Genomic DNA, 20,109 nt, shown 5'->3' with positions numbered 1-20,109 from the left:
CAGCCCACAGGGACTGAGGATGAGGTGCCTGAGCTGAGGAGATATTGCCTGGGATCATGTCGGAGGGTCTTTCTGAATTAATTGACTATGAAAAATTTATAAAACACAGATCTTACAATAACATAGCAGCAAAAACTCGTCAGAAGATTTTGTGAGGTACTCTGCCACACACACTGTTAAGGCTAAAATAGCTGTTCAATATATTTTCCATGGCTTTTATAAAGAAATTCTTGGAAAATATTGCAAGCTGGCTTGGGCTCCTCACTTATGTAACTCATATTTCTATGTCATTTCTCTCCATCTGAGGTTGAATAACTCTGAGGTTACAATTGTATTGCTCTTATGTGGTAAGTCGGTTTAGCTTTTGAAATTATGCTTCTACTCAGGGCTTTGGCAGCTAGTGGATTCTACTCTTCCTTGAATAATGAATCCACAAAAAGGAATTAGACGGGTCCTTGATTTCATCACAACTCTTCTCCATAAATGTCATCTTAATGAAGGTGTTAACCCCCAAACAAAGCAGAATTCTGTCTTCTTTGGAACTCTGTAATTAGGATTTAGGATTTAGGATTTAGGGTTTTATGGTGCAGTCAGTTCTTTCTTTAAAAGTATTCTTTATTGGCGGTAGAAGGAGATAGTCATTTAGGAAACAGAAAAGATCATGAGTTAGATTTGTTGATTTGCCAAGGTGTTTAAAAATATGGTTTTCATTCCTTACCACCCAGAGAACTACGACATATAATTTGACACATATTATTCTCATTTTCTACATAAGGAAATGCCCCCAGGGAGTTAATAACTTGCTCAAGGCCATCAAGCCAGTATAGTGTGATTTGTCTGGTCTGCTTCTTAAGCCTTTTCTCTCTATACATGTCACGCTGCCTCCGTAGTGTAGGGAGATGAATTCTCCTGCGCTCTTCCTGAGAAATAAGAGTTCACTTCATTCTGGTACATTTAGAAATGAGAAGGTAGTACAGAAAAGAACTTTTACCACCACATAATTTACCAGTATGATGCATTGTTTTTACTAGTGAAGTACTAAATGCATAGAACACAGTAACCCAGTTCACTATATGAGCAAGAAACATGTACTTGGGAAATGGCACAGGATTGGATCTCAGAGCACCTGGGTTCCAATTCTGGATCTGCCACTCACTAGCTCTGTGTCTCTGAACAACGTTCTTTACTGTCCCAAGCTTTGGTTTCCTCATTGGAAGAATGGGGCAATGATACCCACCTCACTGTGCTTCTAAGGAAATCTCAATGTCCCAGAAGTTTGGAGAGGCACCTCTTGCTTGTAATTTCTATGTATGGAGTCTATCAACAGATCATGAAAGGAGTAACTTAGGGGAAAGCTAGATCATAGCCCATTTGAGTGGTCTGAAACTCCATCACTGAGCCAATGGGCCATGACAAGGAAATGGAGGTAGGAGGTTCGGGCATATAGTATAGATAAAACTGACAACTAATGAGAGAAGAGATCTACAAAGGGTGATGGGGATGGGAGGAGAAGGTCAAGTCTGGCATCAGGTCTGCTCTGAAAGGAAGATGGGCCACAGCAGTTCCCACATCTGCAGGAAGAGGTGTGCTAGCAAGTATATGGCCATCAGGATGGGGCAGAAAGAATTAAATGATATTTTCAACGTAAGAATGTGTGGCACTCATAATTGTTGCTGTTATACATTTGGGTATACCTGGCAAGATAAACACTAAATAGAATTAACATATGTATGAAAGTACTTTGTAAATGACAAGCATCATATATTTTTTAAAAATATTTTATTTATTTATTTGACAGAGATCACAAGTGGGCAGAGAGGCAGGCAGAGAGAGAGGAGGAAGCAGTTTCCCTGCTGAGCAGAGACCCCCCATGCGGGGATCCGTCCCAGGACTCTGGGATCATGACCTGAGCCGAAGGCAGAGGCTTTAACCCACTGAGCCATCCATGCACCCCAACATTGTATATTTAAATGATTATTCTCCCCCTTTTATAAATGAAGATAAATAGTTGTCCATGTTTCTGGAGTTCGTAAATGGCCAATGTAGGACCCCGGCCTCTCTGAAATCTGTTATTCTTTGTCATACACTGCTGTTCTTTGGTAAAGCCTATTTGAATATATGTGTGTGATCTCACCAAGGAAACAAATATTAAAGGAGTGCCCAGCAGGCACTGAATTAAACACTGGGACACAATGACATAAGGTGTCATGCTTTGGGCTGTCAAGAACCTCACAGGAGGTCACAGGAGACACACACATAAGAAAGAAGAAAAATGAGCAAGACACTTCTCATACGTTGAATACTCTGGGAGCACCGAGAAGGGAGGATTTGGGAGTTTGTATTTTATGCAATTCACTGTGTTATCTATTGATCCCCATTGTGTTCTGAGCCCTGGGCTGAGTTGAGGAAACAGATAAATAAGACGGAATCCAGGGCCTCAAGCTTGTCCCAAAAAAAGTGGCAGCATTGCAGAAATTTGTTTGCTCATATTTACATAGATACCTAGTCCTTCCATATGGAGACTCTTAATCCCATTTTGCTGTTGGGTCATTTTATACAGAAATTGGGAGCTCTAATGTTTCTTTTCTTGTATGTGTTTCACCGTGTCCTCTTTCCCCCTACTTGTGCCTAGAGACCCAAGGATCAGGCGAGGTCTTTTCATTTGATGAATAAAGGTGATATAGTGAAGAAATAGCTAAACTGAAATGTGGGCAAGAAAATGATACTTCAAAAGTGATTTTCATCTAATATGAGATTTGAACTTTGGCCAGTTTTCGCACCTCAGCACCTTGACCGTATTGTATTTCTAGAAGGTAGAAAATATTAAACATTGTTAATGATTGATTGCATCTCAGCTTTCAAGTGTTACATCAAACCTTTAAATCTTTAAAAGGGGGAATTTTATTCTCTTCACACACATCGACAGAACTTTTTGGTTATTAAAAACTAATGCTGTGGATTTACTACATTTAATCCAAATTTGATCCAAAAGTGAAATTCCTTTTTGGCAGCATCATCAATAATTTACTGCATCATGAGATTTCCTTTTGGGGGCACAAAATATTGGCTAGGAGAGTTCTGGCTGACACGTTATAAAATAAAGCTGGCAAATGGACTGTATGGGGCTTTGCCAATGCTATACCCATCAGAAGAGTCCCAAGCGAGTGAGTATGGCTCTCCTTTAAGCTGCCCTCTGAGAGCTGGTGTGCACCACCAAACACCCAGAATGGCCTAGAACTCTGGAAATCTACACCTGGAATGGATATTAGTAGTCCCCTACCCTACCCACTCTCCTAAATCAGGAATTACTTTATTTGAAAACCACCTGATACAGGTTCACTCAGGTTCAACTGAACTTAAATGTCCACCATCATTGGTTAGCTCTGAATGCTAAACAGCTGATAGATACTCCTCTCAGATGCTTCTCCCCATTGATTCTAGTTCTTTCCTATGAGTCCCAGGAACCTAGCTGCCCCTTTTTAACACAAATCTTGCAGATTAAATGAAAGGTTTCCTCTTGGCCCCTCTAAATCTTCTCAATTTCAGGAAAACATTCCTGAGTCCTTCCGCTAAATCAACTGCTCTCTTCTGAACTTTCTTTTATGTACTGGAATCCTTTATAAGTTGTGAGGTATGAGCCAATACCTGGGTGTTCACTTGATTTCAACACACTGCTGACCAGTTGAATGTTCAGTGATAGTGAATGTGATGCATCTATGGGCTACCTCCGACCACTTCTTTACTAGTGATTGCCTGGTATGCTATGCTGAAGAAGGTTCTGATGTTTTCTCTGTACTCTAATGTTATCTCTGCGTTTTGCAATGTCTGTTATGGGTACCTGAGCAGAGAGTGGTAGCTGGTTTGCTGCCACCTTAGACAGAAAGACCCTCTGAATACACATCTTTCCAAGTTTCCGCGTGGAGTTACTGAAAGCGAAGACTAAAAAGCCGTGTCACTTATGTTTCCTTAAGTTCTTTTAAGGGTAAAGAGTTCTATTTATTCTCTGAAAATGCCCTCACTGTACTTAGTTCCATGTGTCCCTGATATTTAAATAGGGGTGGCCCACAGAAACCAAACTATGAAATATTCTGGAATGAAGGAAAATTGTATCTTTGTCCTAAGATGGCTTGTTCAGATATTCTTCTGAAATCATTGAGCATCTCTGAAGATGATCAGGATAGTAATGGTGATAAAAATAAGTAGGCTTTATTGTGTTTTATAGATTTTACATCACTTTAAGCTCTGTTCTTCCTTTTGATCCTTAGGACACCCTTGGTATTATTATTCTTATTTTAAGCTGCGAAGACAATTTTGGAATTTTAAGTAACATTACCCAGAACATTTGATGAGTATGTCATCTTGAATCCTGTTTTATTAGTTTTGTTTGTTTACTACAAAACCTGAAACTTTTGCCATGTAGGATGGGCTTTGGGGGCATTTGTTCATATTTATCTTTGCCAGTTCCGTTTCCCTGCTGGCTTATCAGTAGTCACTTTTCTCTTCCTATGGCTATAGCCCATGACTAAAGCTCTCTCTGTAGCCCAGTAATTATTTTCTCCCCTGTCCTTTCAGGACCTAGAGTGGGTGATGGCCTTTAGCTCTGGATGGGCAGGGAGAGAGGGTATGCTAGCAGAAGCTAGAGCTAATTACTACTCCAGTTAAGGGAACTCCAGCCCACACTGGTTCCCTTAACCCTGACCTTAACTGTAAATAGGCCTTTCATTAAACTCCCTTCAATTACCCTTTTGAGTGTGCTTTCCATTTTCCTGCCAAGGCCCCAACTGACACCACTGACCCAGGGCAGATAGGTCCCTGCTGCCCTTCTCTGATTTACAAGGCAAACTTAGGTCTGAAGGACATTTAGATTGGATATTAAAGAGAGGCTGCCCCATTCTTTGGTGGGAGCAATTACCAAGACACAACCCAATTCATATTGTGGGGAATAGTTGCATAGGAAGGATAACTTCCCAAATTCAAGTCCATCTAGAACCTCGGGGAGTTCTCTGACTTTGGGATTATTGGGAGGAATGCATTCTCTTGATACTCAGCCAAATTTGATTTATTAATCTATTTTATTTGTGTTGAAATGGAGCCTCTATTTCTTGGTAACATAAGTTTCAAAGACAGACTCCACCATCTGGGTATATGTATGTGTATGAGTGTGCGAGTCTGATGTCTGCATCTGTGTATCAACCCCCCCCCCCCAACCACACACACATACACAAAGCTCGTGGTGTGAATATGGCAAAGTTTATTCTTGAAACTATCTATTTAAACTGAATGAATCCTAAAACCATAAGTGGTAGCCCATTAATTTTCTAGCAATGTTCTTTTATAGCCACTGGATTTTACATGGAATTTAATTTCCTATCTTTTTGAGGTGTTCCTAAATTTCCTACCATCTGAGCCTTCTAAGCACACAGGCCATGATGGCTGGAATACTCTTTTATGCTTTCTATTTTTTTTAGTACAAATGTAGTGGCTTTTCTCTATAAGTTATTAACATAGTGCAATATAATGATATCACTCAGACATATGTATAGGAAACATATATCACTCAAGAATTTTTAAAGACCTTTTAACAGGGAATTCAGGGCTTTCTAAAGTATTAAAAAGGCTGGAAGTGTGGACAGTAGCTGTATATCTAGGAATGCCCCAGAGCATCACAAGAATCACACTTCTTCCCCCACACCCCAGAGCTGCTATTACTGTCCAATCAAAGAGTGAAGAATTTGAGGCTAGCTACTGAAACAACTGAGTTCAAGAGCATGCCTCAGTGGCTGCAGTCCAAGGAAGCTCCCATTGCTGTCACCACCTTGACCTCCAGAAATGTGGCAATTGAGCAAAAGGACTCTGAGTCTGCTCAGTGCTTTAATGATCTTAATGGTCAAGCCTAGACGCGAGTTGCTGGATTGACACCAGAGGAGAAAGTGCCCACATCTCAGCCCTGGTGATGACCTCTGTTTTACTCCCCCCTTAAAATTTCTTGTGAGCACATTTGATTTGCAAGCCCTACTTTACATCCTGAACCTTTGCCACAAGGGAATCTGGAAAGAGTGGTTTTTCATTGAGCTTTCAGCAGCACAGGGAGGTATGGTGGTTGAAAGGAGGTAGGACTGAATGTCGTATGCTGATCAACTCTACCTGTCCCAGCAATAGAGAGAAAACTGAGCTTTGGAGGCAGATGGACCTAGGTTTCCTATTTATTAACTGTGTTTCCTTAGTGAAATTACAACTCTAGTCCTAGCACCCATTTCCTCTTTTTAAAAATTTTTTTTAAATTTTTTATTTATTTTTTGTTTTTTAAATTTATTTTTTATTTTCAGCATAACAGTATTCACTATTTTTGCACCACACCCAGTGCTCCATGCAATCCGTGCCCTCTATAATACCCACCACCTGGTACCCCGACCTCCCACACCCTGCCCCTTCCAAACCCTCAGATTGTTTTTCAGAGTCCATAGTCTCTCATGGTTCACCTCCCCTTCCAATTTCCCCCAACTCCCTTCTCCTCTCTAACTCCCCATGTCCTCCATGCTATTTGTTATGCTCCACAAATAAGTGAAACCATGTGATAATTGACTCTCTCTGCTTGACTTATTTCACTCAGCATAATCTCTTCTAGTCCCGTCCATGTTGCTACAAAAGTTGGGTATTCGTCCTTTCTGATGGAGGCATAATACTCCATAGTGTATATGGACCACATCTTCCTTATCCATTGGTCCATTGAAGGGCATCTTGGCTCTTTCCACAGTTTGGCAACCATGGCCATTGCTGCTATAAACATTGGGGTACAGATGGCCCTTCTTTTCACAACATCTGTATCTTTGGGGTAAATACCCAGGAGTGCAATGGCAGGGTCATAGGGAAGTTCTATTTTTAATTTCTTGAGGAATCTCCACACTGTTCTCCAAAGAGGCTGCACCAACTTGCATTCCCACCAACAGTATAAGAGGGTTCCCCTTTCTCCACATCCTCTCCAACACATGTTGTTTCCTGTCTTGCTAATTTTGGCCATTCTAACTGGTGTAAGGTGATATCTCAGTGTAGTTTTAATTTGAATCTCCCTGACGGCTAGTGATGACCCATTTCCTCTTTTCACAAAGAGTACAATAGATTATATGTAACTCTGAATTATTGGGAAGACCAAATGTGATAGAGTTCTCAAACTGGATTCCAGGTTACTGGACATCTCAGGTTATCGTAAATATTCAAAGAAAACACAGTTCTACTTGTCATCTGTTGGACTCCAAAGTACTAGCCTGAGGTAGGTCACAGTCTCAACATTTTGCTACATTGACCACGTCCTATCTCTTTGAAAATGCGTTTTTAGCAGTTCCTCTGTTGTCAAGCTCATAATGCCCCAAAACTGATGTCAGCATTCCAGTGTCCAGTAGGATTCTAAGGTTTGGCAAAGGGTACAATGCCCAGTAGGCATACAAGCCCCATGAGTCAGTATTATGGGATAAGCTGTGTCCCACACAAACTCATTTGTTGAAGCCCCAACCTCTTGTACCTCACAATATGACTGTGTTTGGAAATAACATCTTTAACGAGGTGATTAAATTTAAAAAGATGTCAACAGAGTAGACCCTGACCCAATCTGACCAGTGTCCTTATAGGAGGAAAAAATTGGGGCACAGAGAGGGACAGCAGGGATGCAGGTGCACAGAGGGAAGGCCATGGAAGGGGACCCAGCAAGAAGGCAACCATCCATAAGCCGAGGAGGGCGGCCCCTTGGGAGAAACTGCGCTTGCAGACATCTTGATCTCAACCACAAAATTTTCATCTTATCACAACCTAATAGAGAAAGAATCAACCACAAAATGAGAGATGAAATGAAGAAGCCAGTCGTGAAAGTGGGAGAAGTGAGATCAGTGGAAGCTCGGGCCGTCATCAGAATGCCACCTCACATCAGAGGCAGACGACCACTGTCCAGCTTGGGGTGCAGCCTCCATGTGTGGCCTTTGCTCCGAATTCCTGCTAGGTGTGCCTCAGCTCCTTCCCACAAAGAAGTCCTCAGTGAAGAGGACAAAACACGCCCCTTCTCCAACCAGAGTAATCAGGGGAGACAGGGAAGGGAGCATAGGCCCTTGGCTGTTTCCATGTAACTGTAACAAACTCCCTTTAATAGTGTCTTACCTTCATCAAGCTTCTAAATAGACTGTCCATGCACATGTTGCATGTGGTTATGTGTGTGTGTGTGTAGGTGCATTTGTGCAAATACATGAAATACACATATCGATCTATCAAAGTGGGACGTTGGTAAAATTCCCCATGCGGGCTCCCAACAGAGAGGCTGCACACATGTGGTTTGTACTGTGCTTCAAGGCAGTTACCTTTCACTGTTTGCTTACCCTTGCTGGCACTTACCCCATGTACCAGGTACAAGTCCAGATACTTTACCCATAGTAGCTTTTCTAAAAATCACACCGACCTCCAGAGGTTGCCACTCTTCATCACATTGTCTTCAGATGAGAAAAGTGTGTGTGCAGAAAGGTCAGCAACTTCTTCCAAGGCACCCGGCTAGTGAGGGGTGGAGGACCCAGGTTAGGAGTACGAACGAGTGCTCTGATGGCAGAACCCTAACATAGTTTACCGCGTCTCTGTCGTCCAGACTTGATCAGCCCCTTCCTTCCTTCTCCTCCCTCCCACAGGGCCTGATGATTCCCATGCAAAAGGGCCCCACATTTATTCTTGTGCAGAGTCCTGCGGGGGAGGGTGAGGCCCTGTGCCCCAGGCAGGGAGATGAATTAGGAGACCGTTGCAAAATCCAGGCCACAGACACATTATGGGCCTGGCAGAAGGAATGTACCTGGTTTTCCCCCCAGATAACTGAAAGCCTCAGAACGTCATTCTTCCTTGGAATCTTCCTCTCTCTCTCTCTCTTAATATTCCTGCTGGTGCCGCTCATTCTGGGCAGTGATTTCACTGACATTTTGGAATCAGCTGGGAACGTTCTCTTAGACCCTTCTCAGTTCTGTAGCCTTCTACAGTAACTCCCTGTTTTTCAGCAGATTTTCATTTTCCTCTTTTGCAGCTCCTCTCCTTCACCAGTTATTACTTGACCTTTCATCTTCTGAAGCCCGACTAGCATACAGGCAGCTTCCTTGGAATTTTTAGCTGACAGATGTGATCTAAAGTTCCCTGCAGTTGCCTGAAAATAAAGGGATCAGAACACAAAATCTTCCCTGGTCTTTAAGGGAAGGATGATAAAATAAGTGTTGGGGGAGGTGGTAATGAGAAGACCATACCCACTTCTGGTTTCCATCTGCACACACTCACAGTGCCTCTCGAGGAGAACTCCTAGTGGCTGTGGAATTTTGTATCCAAGTATGTTTTTTAATTTGAGACTCCATGTGGGCCAAGTTGCACGTGGCCAGAATTTCTGCAAGAGAAGATCAGAACATTCTGTTTTGCCATGTCATTGTTTGCAAAGGAAGAAGGGTGATTATTTTATGAATTTTTGAAATAGTAGAAAGAGAACTAACTGGCCTTGTCAGAAACCTGAGTTTGGAATTTTATCCCAGGGCTCAGGGGATATGTGGGGTAATCATCCACACATCATGAGGGTTTTCATAAAATAATCAGGACACACAAAGTTCTTTTGGTGTCCTTGCACAGCATTTCATTGAAACTACCTTCGTCAAGGTTACCCATGATGCTCGTGATGTGAATTCCAGAGGTACCTTGATGCGTTCGCCCTCCTCCCCCCATTACCAGGATTTAGTACAGCTGATCCTCTGCCTTTTCTAAGAAACCTTTCCAGTTTGTCCGTGTCTCGTCCCTGGTCTGATGGAAATGGTGATCTTATTCTTAGACTCAGTTCGTTGACTCTTCTTTCTCTATGCTCCCCTCCAGGTGATCTCACTTGACGGTTCCGGTAGAATGTTCCACAGACATCTCAGACTTCGCAGGCACAGGCCAGGTATTTGTTGATTACTGACCGTGCATTTGCTCTCTTATGTTCTCCTGGTCCTACGAGGACTGGAGGTCTGCAAGTGACAACTCCCAGACTCTGAAGCCTCCAATGCGATGAGGAAGGGAAAGCAATGAAAAACAATCGTGCTCTTGGCAGCACCTCTGGCCATGTCCACCTTGATGTCTTCCACTCAATGGCAGTTGCCATGATCCCAACAGTTTCTGTAAGGCTGATTTATACACCATCAATAGTAGAGGTTGCTGTAGCATTGGGAGAGTAATGAGGGCCCTTGCGAGGCATCAGGAGCTGGTGGTTCCCTCAGAGTCAGTGGGTGAGTGGCTGGTGAGTTCCCACCCACTGGGGGCAACGGCTTCCCCATCTCTATGCACTATCCCATTCCCTTCTGCTCTCCAGTCCCTTCAGGACCATTAGCACAATCAACTTACCCCATGGTCATAGTAGGCACAGTACCTTGAGTGCACACCAGTTTTAGGGGCCTTGGAGATATTTTGTTTTAAATTTATTTTTTTATTTTCAGCATAACAATATTCTTTATTTTTGCACCACACTCAGTGCTCCATGTAATCTGTGCCCTCTATAATACCCACCACCTGGAGATATTTTAATTATTATCTTTCAATTAGAAAGAAAAAAAAATGGAGGAAAGAGCCCATAAAAAGCAAAAGCACCTCATTATAATGCAACCATTTTCCAGCAACAAATTCCTTTTTGGGTGAAAAGTTAGTAGTTTCTGCTTTCCTCATGTGGACACTGCTAAGTCAGTTCTCCAAATAGTACTCATGATTCCTGCCCCTGAAGGCCCTGTTCTCCCCATTCTTCTCGCTCTCTCTGGGAAGGGTACCATCATTCACCATAAATTCAGAGACCCAGCCATGATTCTTGAGTCCCCACATCTAAAACATCTCCACATCCTTCTGTCTGTTCAACAGACACATATCTCAACTCTGCCCATTGGTCTCCACTTCCACTGGTACCAGCTAGTCCAATTCACCTCTCAGGGCTTTTTCTTGGCCTTAAAATGATATGAGACCATGTTAGCATGCCCCCCAAGGCCCTGTATTGTCTGGACCCTGCCTCCTCCCCTAGTCTGCTTCTCTGCCCTCAGTCCTTGCTTATAGGCTCAGTATAGGAGATGAGTTGCATTAATGGCCCCAGATTTTCATGCCTCCCTGATCCCATGTCCTTTGGTAGTACCTTCCCACACAGACCATGAGATCCTCTCCTTCACATCATTATGCAGGTGTTACCTCCCAGGCAATGACCTAAAACTGCCCCACCTCTCCTATTACACTGTCAGAAATATTGCAGACCTGGTTTCAAGGGTCGGCTCCATTATTCTGGAGCTCTGTGACCTCCTGATCTCTGATATCTATTTTTCTAATATGTAAAAAGGGAATAACTACTACCTTATGGGGCATCATGAGAATTTAGTGGAACAAAAAAATGTAATACTGCTCCATGACAGGTCCTTAGCAATAGTCATGCTCCTTTATGAAAATGTTCACCAGCAATATTTTAGAATTAACTTTCGTTTTTGATTTAGGAATCCACCCACTTACCAAGCAGAGTCAGCAAGACAGAAACAACAGTTCAAGGAATAAAAATATCGTCATTCTTCTACCTTAGCAAGTGTTTTATAATTGCAGTGAGCACCGAGAATCTTGGGGGGCCTCTACACCCAAATGTCTTGGTAATAAATATAGGTCTGTGCCTGTGTCTGTAGTATACCAGGGACCCAGGAGACAAATAAGGTTGAATTCCTCACATGAGTGTGTTTTACGAGTGTTTTCCTGAGGATCATAGTAGAGGCATTTACGGCCACAGAAAAAGAGACTTTTCAGGAGTCATTTCATGGGGCGAGAGACACCAAAGTGGTTATAAAAAGTAAGGCACCTCTGCATAGTACATCTTTTGGAAAGCAGGGCTGCTGAGTACTTGGCATCACTGCCCCTCTGCTTCTCCAGGTCATCTTCCCTTCCCTTTGTCCCCAAGGAGCTGTGAGATCCAAAAAAACAGGTGAGGCTGATTGCAACTGCTTCTGCTACTGAAAGATTCTACTCCTTAAAACCAAAAAATATAAAAAGGGATAAAAACTGCCTACACCAGATTTTCTTCCCATCCCCTGGACAGCCCTGTCATTTACAACACACAGGGCTCAGCCCTTGGCTGTCATTAGCACTGAGAAAACTGTTGAACTCTTTCCCTTTTTCTGTATTTCTCAATATTAGAGCCGCCACTCGGATTTATGTGCTCCAACAAAGAAGTCCATGTTTCTGAAGGAACAGAATCGTGTTCTAAAGCAAAGAGCAGATTTGGGTTCAAGGAAAGGCCCCCTCCCATATCCCTGGAATGAGTATGGTTCCCTCCAAAGCAGAAATGCCAAGTCCATTTTCTTGTTAACAGTTGAGTTTTCTTTAACATCTCTGTGTTTACATAGCATACTGTCTTTCAGCAATTGGTATGAGGGGGATTCCTCTTATATAATAAAATTAGTGGGTTCCAGTATGTGTCACTGTCATTATCTACCTGTCATCCCAAAAATGAGGAGAAAGGGAACATTCAAGAAATTCAGGGAAGAACACTATTCCTCAAGATTTATTTTCTGGAGCATTAGATGCATAATAAGTTAATGAGTGTTCCGAGAAAAAAGACCCTGTGGTCAAGTGAGATTGGGAAATGCTTCTTTAGTTAAGGCTAAATGAAACTCTTTTCTGTGGAACTTCTTAAAACCCTTTATTAATTTGTATTGTGAACCTCCAAGACTAGGATAGGACATGTAAAAAATTTGGTAAGAACACTATTCATATCTTATGGGAATAAATTAGAAAAACAGAGTAAAAAAATAAAGTTCCCGTTTTCAAGTCAGTCATTGCCTAATGGGGACACAGTCCCATAAACAGACTGTTAAAACCAACTCAGTAAAGCATAACAATTAAGATAAATACGTAGAGGACTGTGGAAGCTCAGTAGGAGGAAACTAAGCAAGTAGGAGGAGCCAGTGCTTCCTGGAGGAGGTGATCCCAGAGGTTGGCTCTCATAATGAGTGGTGTCATCCCAATCCCACCAACATCAGCCCATGATTTCTGGTCATCTACACAAAATAAACAATCCTTTATCTTCAGTAAAGCAAATAGCTTTTTTATGTTAGTATTTTTGTGCATTTGTTTTTTGTTGTCTTTGGAAGCCAGGTATATCTAGATCCAAACCTCAATTCTCCATCAGAGATCTTGAGGTACTACCCTAACCTCATCTGTTTTTCAGAATTATCATAAGAATTAGAGATTTTATAAGTAAAACACTAACAAAGTGCCTGAAATGTGACAGGTTCAACCATTTAGACTATTTTTACTTTTATTAAGTCTTAAGATTATAATGGATTTACAGATATCTAATCTATGCATTCACTCAGTGTATACTAATCCCATTCTAGAATGTTTATATTATAGCTTCTGTTTGAGACTCTGCTTAAATTTAATTTTGTTTAATAAGATCTCAGACTCTGAAAGACTATAGTGCTGCATCTGGGATATATACAAAATGGATTAACTACACATCTTGTCGTGGATCAAAAGTTTCCAGTTCATTACTCAGGGTGGGGAAAAAGTAAAAGCATAGTAATAGGCACAATAGATCTGGGAGTCAACAGGTGCTAAATAAGAGACCCAGATAAGAACCTGTGGGAGAGAAGATAACTTTTCTCTGGCAGATGAGGGAGGGATTCCTTAAGGACGTGACATTCAAGCAGGGCCTCAATGTATGAATCATATATGGACATAAGAGATTAGCAAGGGAAGAAATACAGGAGAAGAAGAGAGAAGAAGCAAAGTAATCATTTCAGTTTGTCTAACTTAGGTAGCTCCTGTGGGTGATACACAGAATGTTAACCCAGAAACGTAAACTGATAACAGATTATGCAGGACCAGACTTCATTTTTGCCAGGGTGTCACATTGGACAACCAACATTGTTTAAATAAATGAGTTGACAAGAAGGGAAATCTGTAAGAACCCTAAAACTGCAAACTTCACCAGTAAGCTTATGAGCTGACCCTGTTTCTAACAAAGGTCTTGACTTTGATGTGCTTAAGCAAACAATGAATGAGGCATTAGCCCTGGAGCACTGGGGATAGATGGCTGTATACCTGATATCCACTGCAAAGTAAGAGCCTCCCAAGGACTATGGAAATAAAGTATAGGGCTTAAAGGAATCTATCTACTGTTAGAGGAATTCACAAATAAGATCTGTGCATCAGCCTGGACATAAAAACAAAATCATCATCTCTGGTGATTTCTTACCAAATACTGCCATGCTTGAGTTTGGAAGTTAAATAGATACTCCAGGAGAGATCTGGAAAATTGCAAGCTGAGAAATTAACAGAAAAGGGATTTCAGACAGCTATTATTTTGGTAGCTCTGGGGAGAGCAAGCACAAAACCAATCTGGCAGAACAAGCTTACAAAATATTTTTCAAGCTGAAGCCCCACTAAAGATTAGCTCACAAGGAAAAATTAGGTAATTCGTGAAAGAGTAATCCATAGGGAGAGGTTGTAGACCAATAAACAACAGAAGTAGACCTTCAAGAACTTCAGATAATAGGAACTATGAAATAAGTATATTTAAGATAGTTAAAAACATAAAAAAAAAAGAAACTGCAGATATGGAGAAGAATAAGACATCATTGAAAATGTATCTGAGAAAGAATTTGTAAGTTAAAGATATAGTTACTGATATTAAAATCCACATGTAGTATAAATAGTAGCCTAGAATAAGCTGAAGAAAAATTAGTGAATTGGAAGATAGACCCAAAGAAATGCTTAAGAATATCATATGGAGAGAGAAACACTGAAGAAATTTAATAAGAGTCATGGCAGATGGAATGCAAAATAATAACAGAAACAGAAATGGCAAGCAGAAGTTATATTTGGAAACTGATAGTTACAATTGTTTGGTGTTTCCTCCTAATTACACTCACCTCTACCACCACAATCCAACTCACTCTCATCCTTCACCAGGATTATTTCAATAGCCTCCTGCCCGACCTTCCTGCTGCTGCCTGTGCCTGCCTGGTCTGCTGTCAACATCTGAACCTGAAAAAGTAGAAGTTGGATCAGACCATCTCAATCCTCTGCTTAAAACCTTCCCCTGTCTTCCAGTCCTGTTAATGGTGAAAGTACATACAAGGACTGTACAACCCGGTTTCACATGCCCTGTTCACTGTTTGAACATGTCCCCCTTTGACCCTCTGCTCTGTCTGCTCTGCTCCAGCTGGACCTTTGTCCTTGCTCCTCTTCAAAGACTTTGGCCAACTGCCCCTTCTGCCCCCAGAACTCTTGACCTTGCCATCTCCTCTGGTTGGATGCTCTTCCCATAGATATCTGCCTAGGTCGCTCCTTCCCCTCCCTCAGATCTTTGCATAGATATCACCTTGTGTGTGAGGCCTAGCTTAATAATTCCATTTATAATCACAAAGCCCCCTCCCTACCTTCAGCATTCCTTATTCCTGTTTCTTACTCATTTTTCTCCACAACACTGATCTCTTACAAAATGTATTTTACGTATTGATTTATTTCTTTCTGTCCCCCATCTTCTACTACCCAATCCAAGAATATAAACTTTGTGATTGATAATGTCAACACTAATGAAAATTGGCTAATGCAGTAATTGCAGAAAAATTCATAATATTAAATGCTATATTACAAAATCAGTCTGAATATTAGAATGCTAAACTTAAACCTAACAAATCAGAAAATTTAAAAAATTTTAAAACTCAAAGGCAGAAATGAGCCATGTAAAAACAAAAAGTTAAATGCATAGAAAACAAAGCTGTATTATGGAGGATTGTTAAAATTAAAACTGTTACTCAATTGTAAAACATGAATTTAAGAGAAAAACCTCCAGAGAAGCTGGTTATGAAAGAAAAGAGGCAGGCAATGTTGATAACAGTCTTTAAGAGTTAAATGAAACTGGACCATTTCCTTACACCACACACGAAAATAGACTCAAAATGGATGAAGGACCTCAATGTGCGAAAGGAATCCATCAAAATCCTTGAGGAGAACACAGGCAGCAACCTCTTTGACCTCAGTCGCAGCAACATCTTCCTAGGAACAACGCCAAAGGCAAGGGAAGCAAGGGAAAAAATGAACTATTGGGATTTCATCAAGATCAAAAGCTTTTGCACAGCAAAGGAAACAGTTAACAAAATCAAAAGACAACTGACAGAATGGGAGAAGATATTTGCAAACGACATATCAGATAAAGGACTAGTATCCAGAATCTATAAAGAACTTAGCAAACTCAACACCCAAAGAACAAATAAAACAATCAAGAAATGGGCAGAGGACATGAACAGACATTTCTGCAAAGAAGACATCCAGATGGCCAACAGACACATGAAAAAGTGCTCCATATCACTCGGCATCAGGGAAATACAAATCAAAACCACAATGAGATATCACCTCACACCAGTCAGAATGGCTAAAATCAACAAGTCAGGAAATGACAGATGCTGGCGAGGATGCGGAGAAAGGGGAACCCTCCTCCACTGTTGGTGGGAATGCAAGCTGGTGCAGCCACTCTGGAAAACAGCATGGAGGTTCCTCAAAATGTTGAAAATAGAACTGCCCTATGACCCAGCAATGGCACTATTGGGTATTTACCCTAAAGATACAAACGTAGTGGTCCAAAGGGGCACGTGCACCTGAATGTTTATAGCAGCAATGTCCACAATAGCCAAACTATGGAAAGAACCTAGATGCCCATCAACAGATGAATGGATCAAGAAGATGTGGTATATATACACAATGGAATACTATGCAGCCATCAAAAGAAATGAAATCTTGCCATTTGCGACAACATGGATGGAACTAGAGCGTATCATGCTTAGCAAAATAAGTCAAGCAGAGAAAGACAACTATCATATGATCTCCCTGATATGAGGAAGTGGTGATGCAACATGGGGGCTTAAGTGGGTAGGAGAAGAATCAATGAAACAAGATGGGATTGGGAGGGAGACAAACCATAAGTGACTCTTAATCTCACAAAACAAACTGAGGGTTGCTGGGGGGAGGGGGTTTGGGAGAAGGGGGTGGGATTATAGACATTGGGGAGGGTATGTGCTTTGGTGAGTGCTGTGAAGTGTGTAAACCTGGTGATTCACAGACCTGTACCCTTAAGTGGGTACAAGAAGAATAAATGAAAGAAGATGGGATTGGGTGGGAGATAAACCATAAGTGACTCTTAATCTCACAAAACAAACTGAGGGTTGCTGGGGGGAGGGGGTTTGGGAGAAGGGGGTGGTATTATGGACATTGGGGAGGGTATGTGTTTTGGTGAGTGCTGTGAAGTGTGTAAACCTGGTGATTCGCAGACCTGTACCCCTGGGGATAAAAATATATGTTTAGAAAAAATAAAAAATTATATATTAAAAAAAAATAAAAAAAAATAAAAAATTTAAAAAGAGTTAAATGACCTGAACTACGAAAGTAAGAGAGACATAAAAAATATTAATGCAATTCTACAGAGAACTTTATGTCAAAGAATTTGAAAACTTAGAAGAAATGGGTAATTTCCTACATGAGTATAACTTAGCGCAACAGGCCCAAGAAGAAATAAAAACAAAAACAAAAAACCTGAACAAATTGGTAGAGGGAGATAGGATGAATTGTAGCACATACATGGAGAAGGACAGGAATGTTAGCTATTCATTTGGAAAGAAAAAATCACAAATGTATCTCTCTCATGCCACATGCAAACGGCGATTTCAGCTGGATATATAAAAGATAACATTTATATGCATTTTAAAACCTGAGAAATACCATGAATTGTTTCTGGATATATTTCATATATAGCAGAAGTATAGAAAACATATGTGGAAACCATGTACATCAAAATCAGGACTTTAGTTCCTTCGAAAGGCTGTAAGGGGGTAGGGCCTAAGTGCCTAGATCTAACTTTCAGTGTCAATTTTTAAAATATTTGATGCAAATATTTTAAGGAAAATGTTAAGATTTTGCAAGGCTTAGTTGTAGATACATGGACGCTTATTTGATTATTTATTACTTTTTTTTAGGATCTTGAAATATATCAGTATTTAGAAAAGAAGCCTATGTCAAAAAACCCTGACTTTTTTGGTAAGCAGTGTGTCACTTTTGAAGGTCTTTAACAGGGAATCTGACCATTTAGTGTCTCAACATGCTATCACAGAAAGCTAAGTGTTCTCTTCCTTGTCACAGAATGGATCTCAATACCCCTTGATTCAAATAAAAATCCAGAATGAACAGGTACAGACAAGGTTGGTTTCGCTAAGCCAGACATGGAACAAAGGTGCTTTATTGGAGAGAGTAATATTAAACTGTTTATTTTCTTTGTATATCAAGGCACCCAAAGACAACCATACAACACTGTGAAATCTTTGGAAAATAACCAATTTAAACTGGTGGTGTTTGAGGCTGGGAGAGCGAACTTCATGAAAAGGTTTTGAGCCTGCACCATGCCTTTGTGATTTGTTATAATCAAGCAGAAGCAAAAGCAAAATGTGTTTTTTACCAAGTGCAATTTACAAAAAAAGATTGGGCATAGAGTCATTTAAAAACTATGTGTATTTATATCTCCTCTTGCCACAACTTATAAAAAAAAAATCCTCTGTAGGACTCCATTATTGATGTTTTATGTTTTTCAATTTCTCTGTGCAATATGTAATTATTTCAACCTCTGCCCCTTTGTGTGGTGTATTGGTGGGCCAGGATTCAGAAGGGTTTCTTTTTGAGAACTCCAGTAGTCTCAAGATAGCAATCTTCCCCACTCAGCTCATCTTCTCTGATCTAAATAATTCTAGTTCTGGAATGCCCCGATGACTTGAATAGGATGAAGCATTCAAGACACAGTGTTCCCATAAAGTATTTAATCTCAAAGAAAAGCAAGCTTTATTCCCTCAAGGAAAAAGAAACTTAATGCTAAATATGAATTGCTTTTCATTTCTCTGTTCTCCCCCCACTTTGGAAATTTTTAAAAATCTAGATATGGAAGAAAATGGCTAGAGTCATTATCTAGATAATTTAATTCTAGGATATTTGGCCAAAGATTGGATGACCAAGACAAAAGGAAGGATTTTAAAATGTGGAGCTACTAGCTACAGCCTTGATGCATAGGAGGGGTCAGAAAAGATTGGGAATCTATCTTTAAGGGATGGAAGGTTAAAGACAGAAGATAAAACTAGGGCAAAAGAAAAAGAACGGACCTTTTCGCAACACCTGACTATGGTCCAGATCTCCCACGTAAATTATCTCAGTGAAATCTTGCACTATCTCCATGAGTATTTATTGTGTTCTTCATGTCACAGATGACAAGGTGACTCTAACAGGTGGACTAATGAGTTTGAGACCAAGCGGAGGGCATGGATATGCCTGCACTGTCCTGATCTCTGTTACAGAAAACCTGCTATACATAGCACAAATGACAATGCCATTGCATCTTCAGACAGATACCGGCATTGGTGCGGAGGTCGCCCTCCACCTGGGCTGCTCCCAGGCTGTGACTGAGGACAGCAATGCCACTAGAGCCTGTGTCCTCCTGCCCAACATGAGGTTCTTCCAACTTCTACTCTAAGGCTCTGCACTGGCTCTTCTACTCTAAGGCTCTGCACTGGCCAGACCTGTACTCAGATCTGCAGAGGCTCTTCCTACCAGATGCTCCTGCCTTCCCGCTCTCCTTTCACAGTGTCAGACCGGCCTCACCTACCCTCTCCTATGCCCTCCATCTTTATCTTTTGTAGCATTCTCCCCAGCAAGTGTCTCAAACATTCTGTTTTGTCATCCACTTCCCAGGGGGCCTTACCTGACCTGGACAACAATAACTAATAACTGTCATAATTAGACCTTGAGGTCAAAGGCCATGCTCTTTCAGGATTGACCTTAATTCTACCAATGGTACTGATATTGACACTGCTACTATTAATTAACAATGGGTATGTATCCTTTGTTGAGTATTTGCTATGAACTAGGTATTGTGCCTATACTTCCTTGTGTTCTCTCATTCAGTTTTCACAACAATCTATAATAAGATAGATATTCTCTGCATTTTACAGGTGAGAGATAAGGGCTTAGAAATGGTATTAACTTACCATGTCACATAATTAGCCAGTAGCAAAAGCAGGATTTGCACTTGGGTCT

General features: G+C 41.0%; 1 protein-coding gene across 1 annotated transcript in view; it reads left to right on the top strand.

Moving 5' to 3' along the window:
- LOC309843189 (uncharacterized protein) overlaps positions 1-20,109 on the top strand; it is a 657,188-nt gene that overhangs the window by 458,216 nt on the left and 178,863 nt on the right. The window contains exon 9 of the mRNA XM_082688548.1: positions 9,862-9,928. Within this exon, the coding sequence (XP_082544674.1) occupies positions 9,862-9,928 (67 nt within the window). The remainder of the gene's footprint in view (positions 1-9,861; positions 9,929-20,109) is intronic.

This window comes from Mustela nivalis (genome assembly GCF_964662115.1).
Source record: "Mustela nivalis genome assembly, chromosome: 10".
Classification (NCBI taxonomy): domain Eukaryota; kingdom Metazoa; phylum Chordata; class Mammalia; order Carnivora; family Mustelidae; genus Mustela; species Mustela nivalis.
The sequence above is the reverse complement of the archived record's forward strand: the minus strand, read 5'-3'. Positions and strand labels throughout refer to the sequence as shown.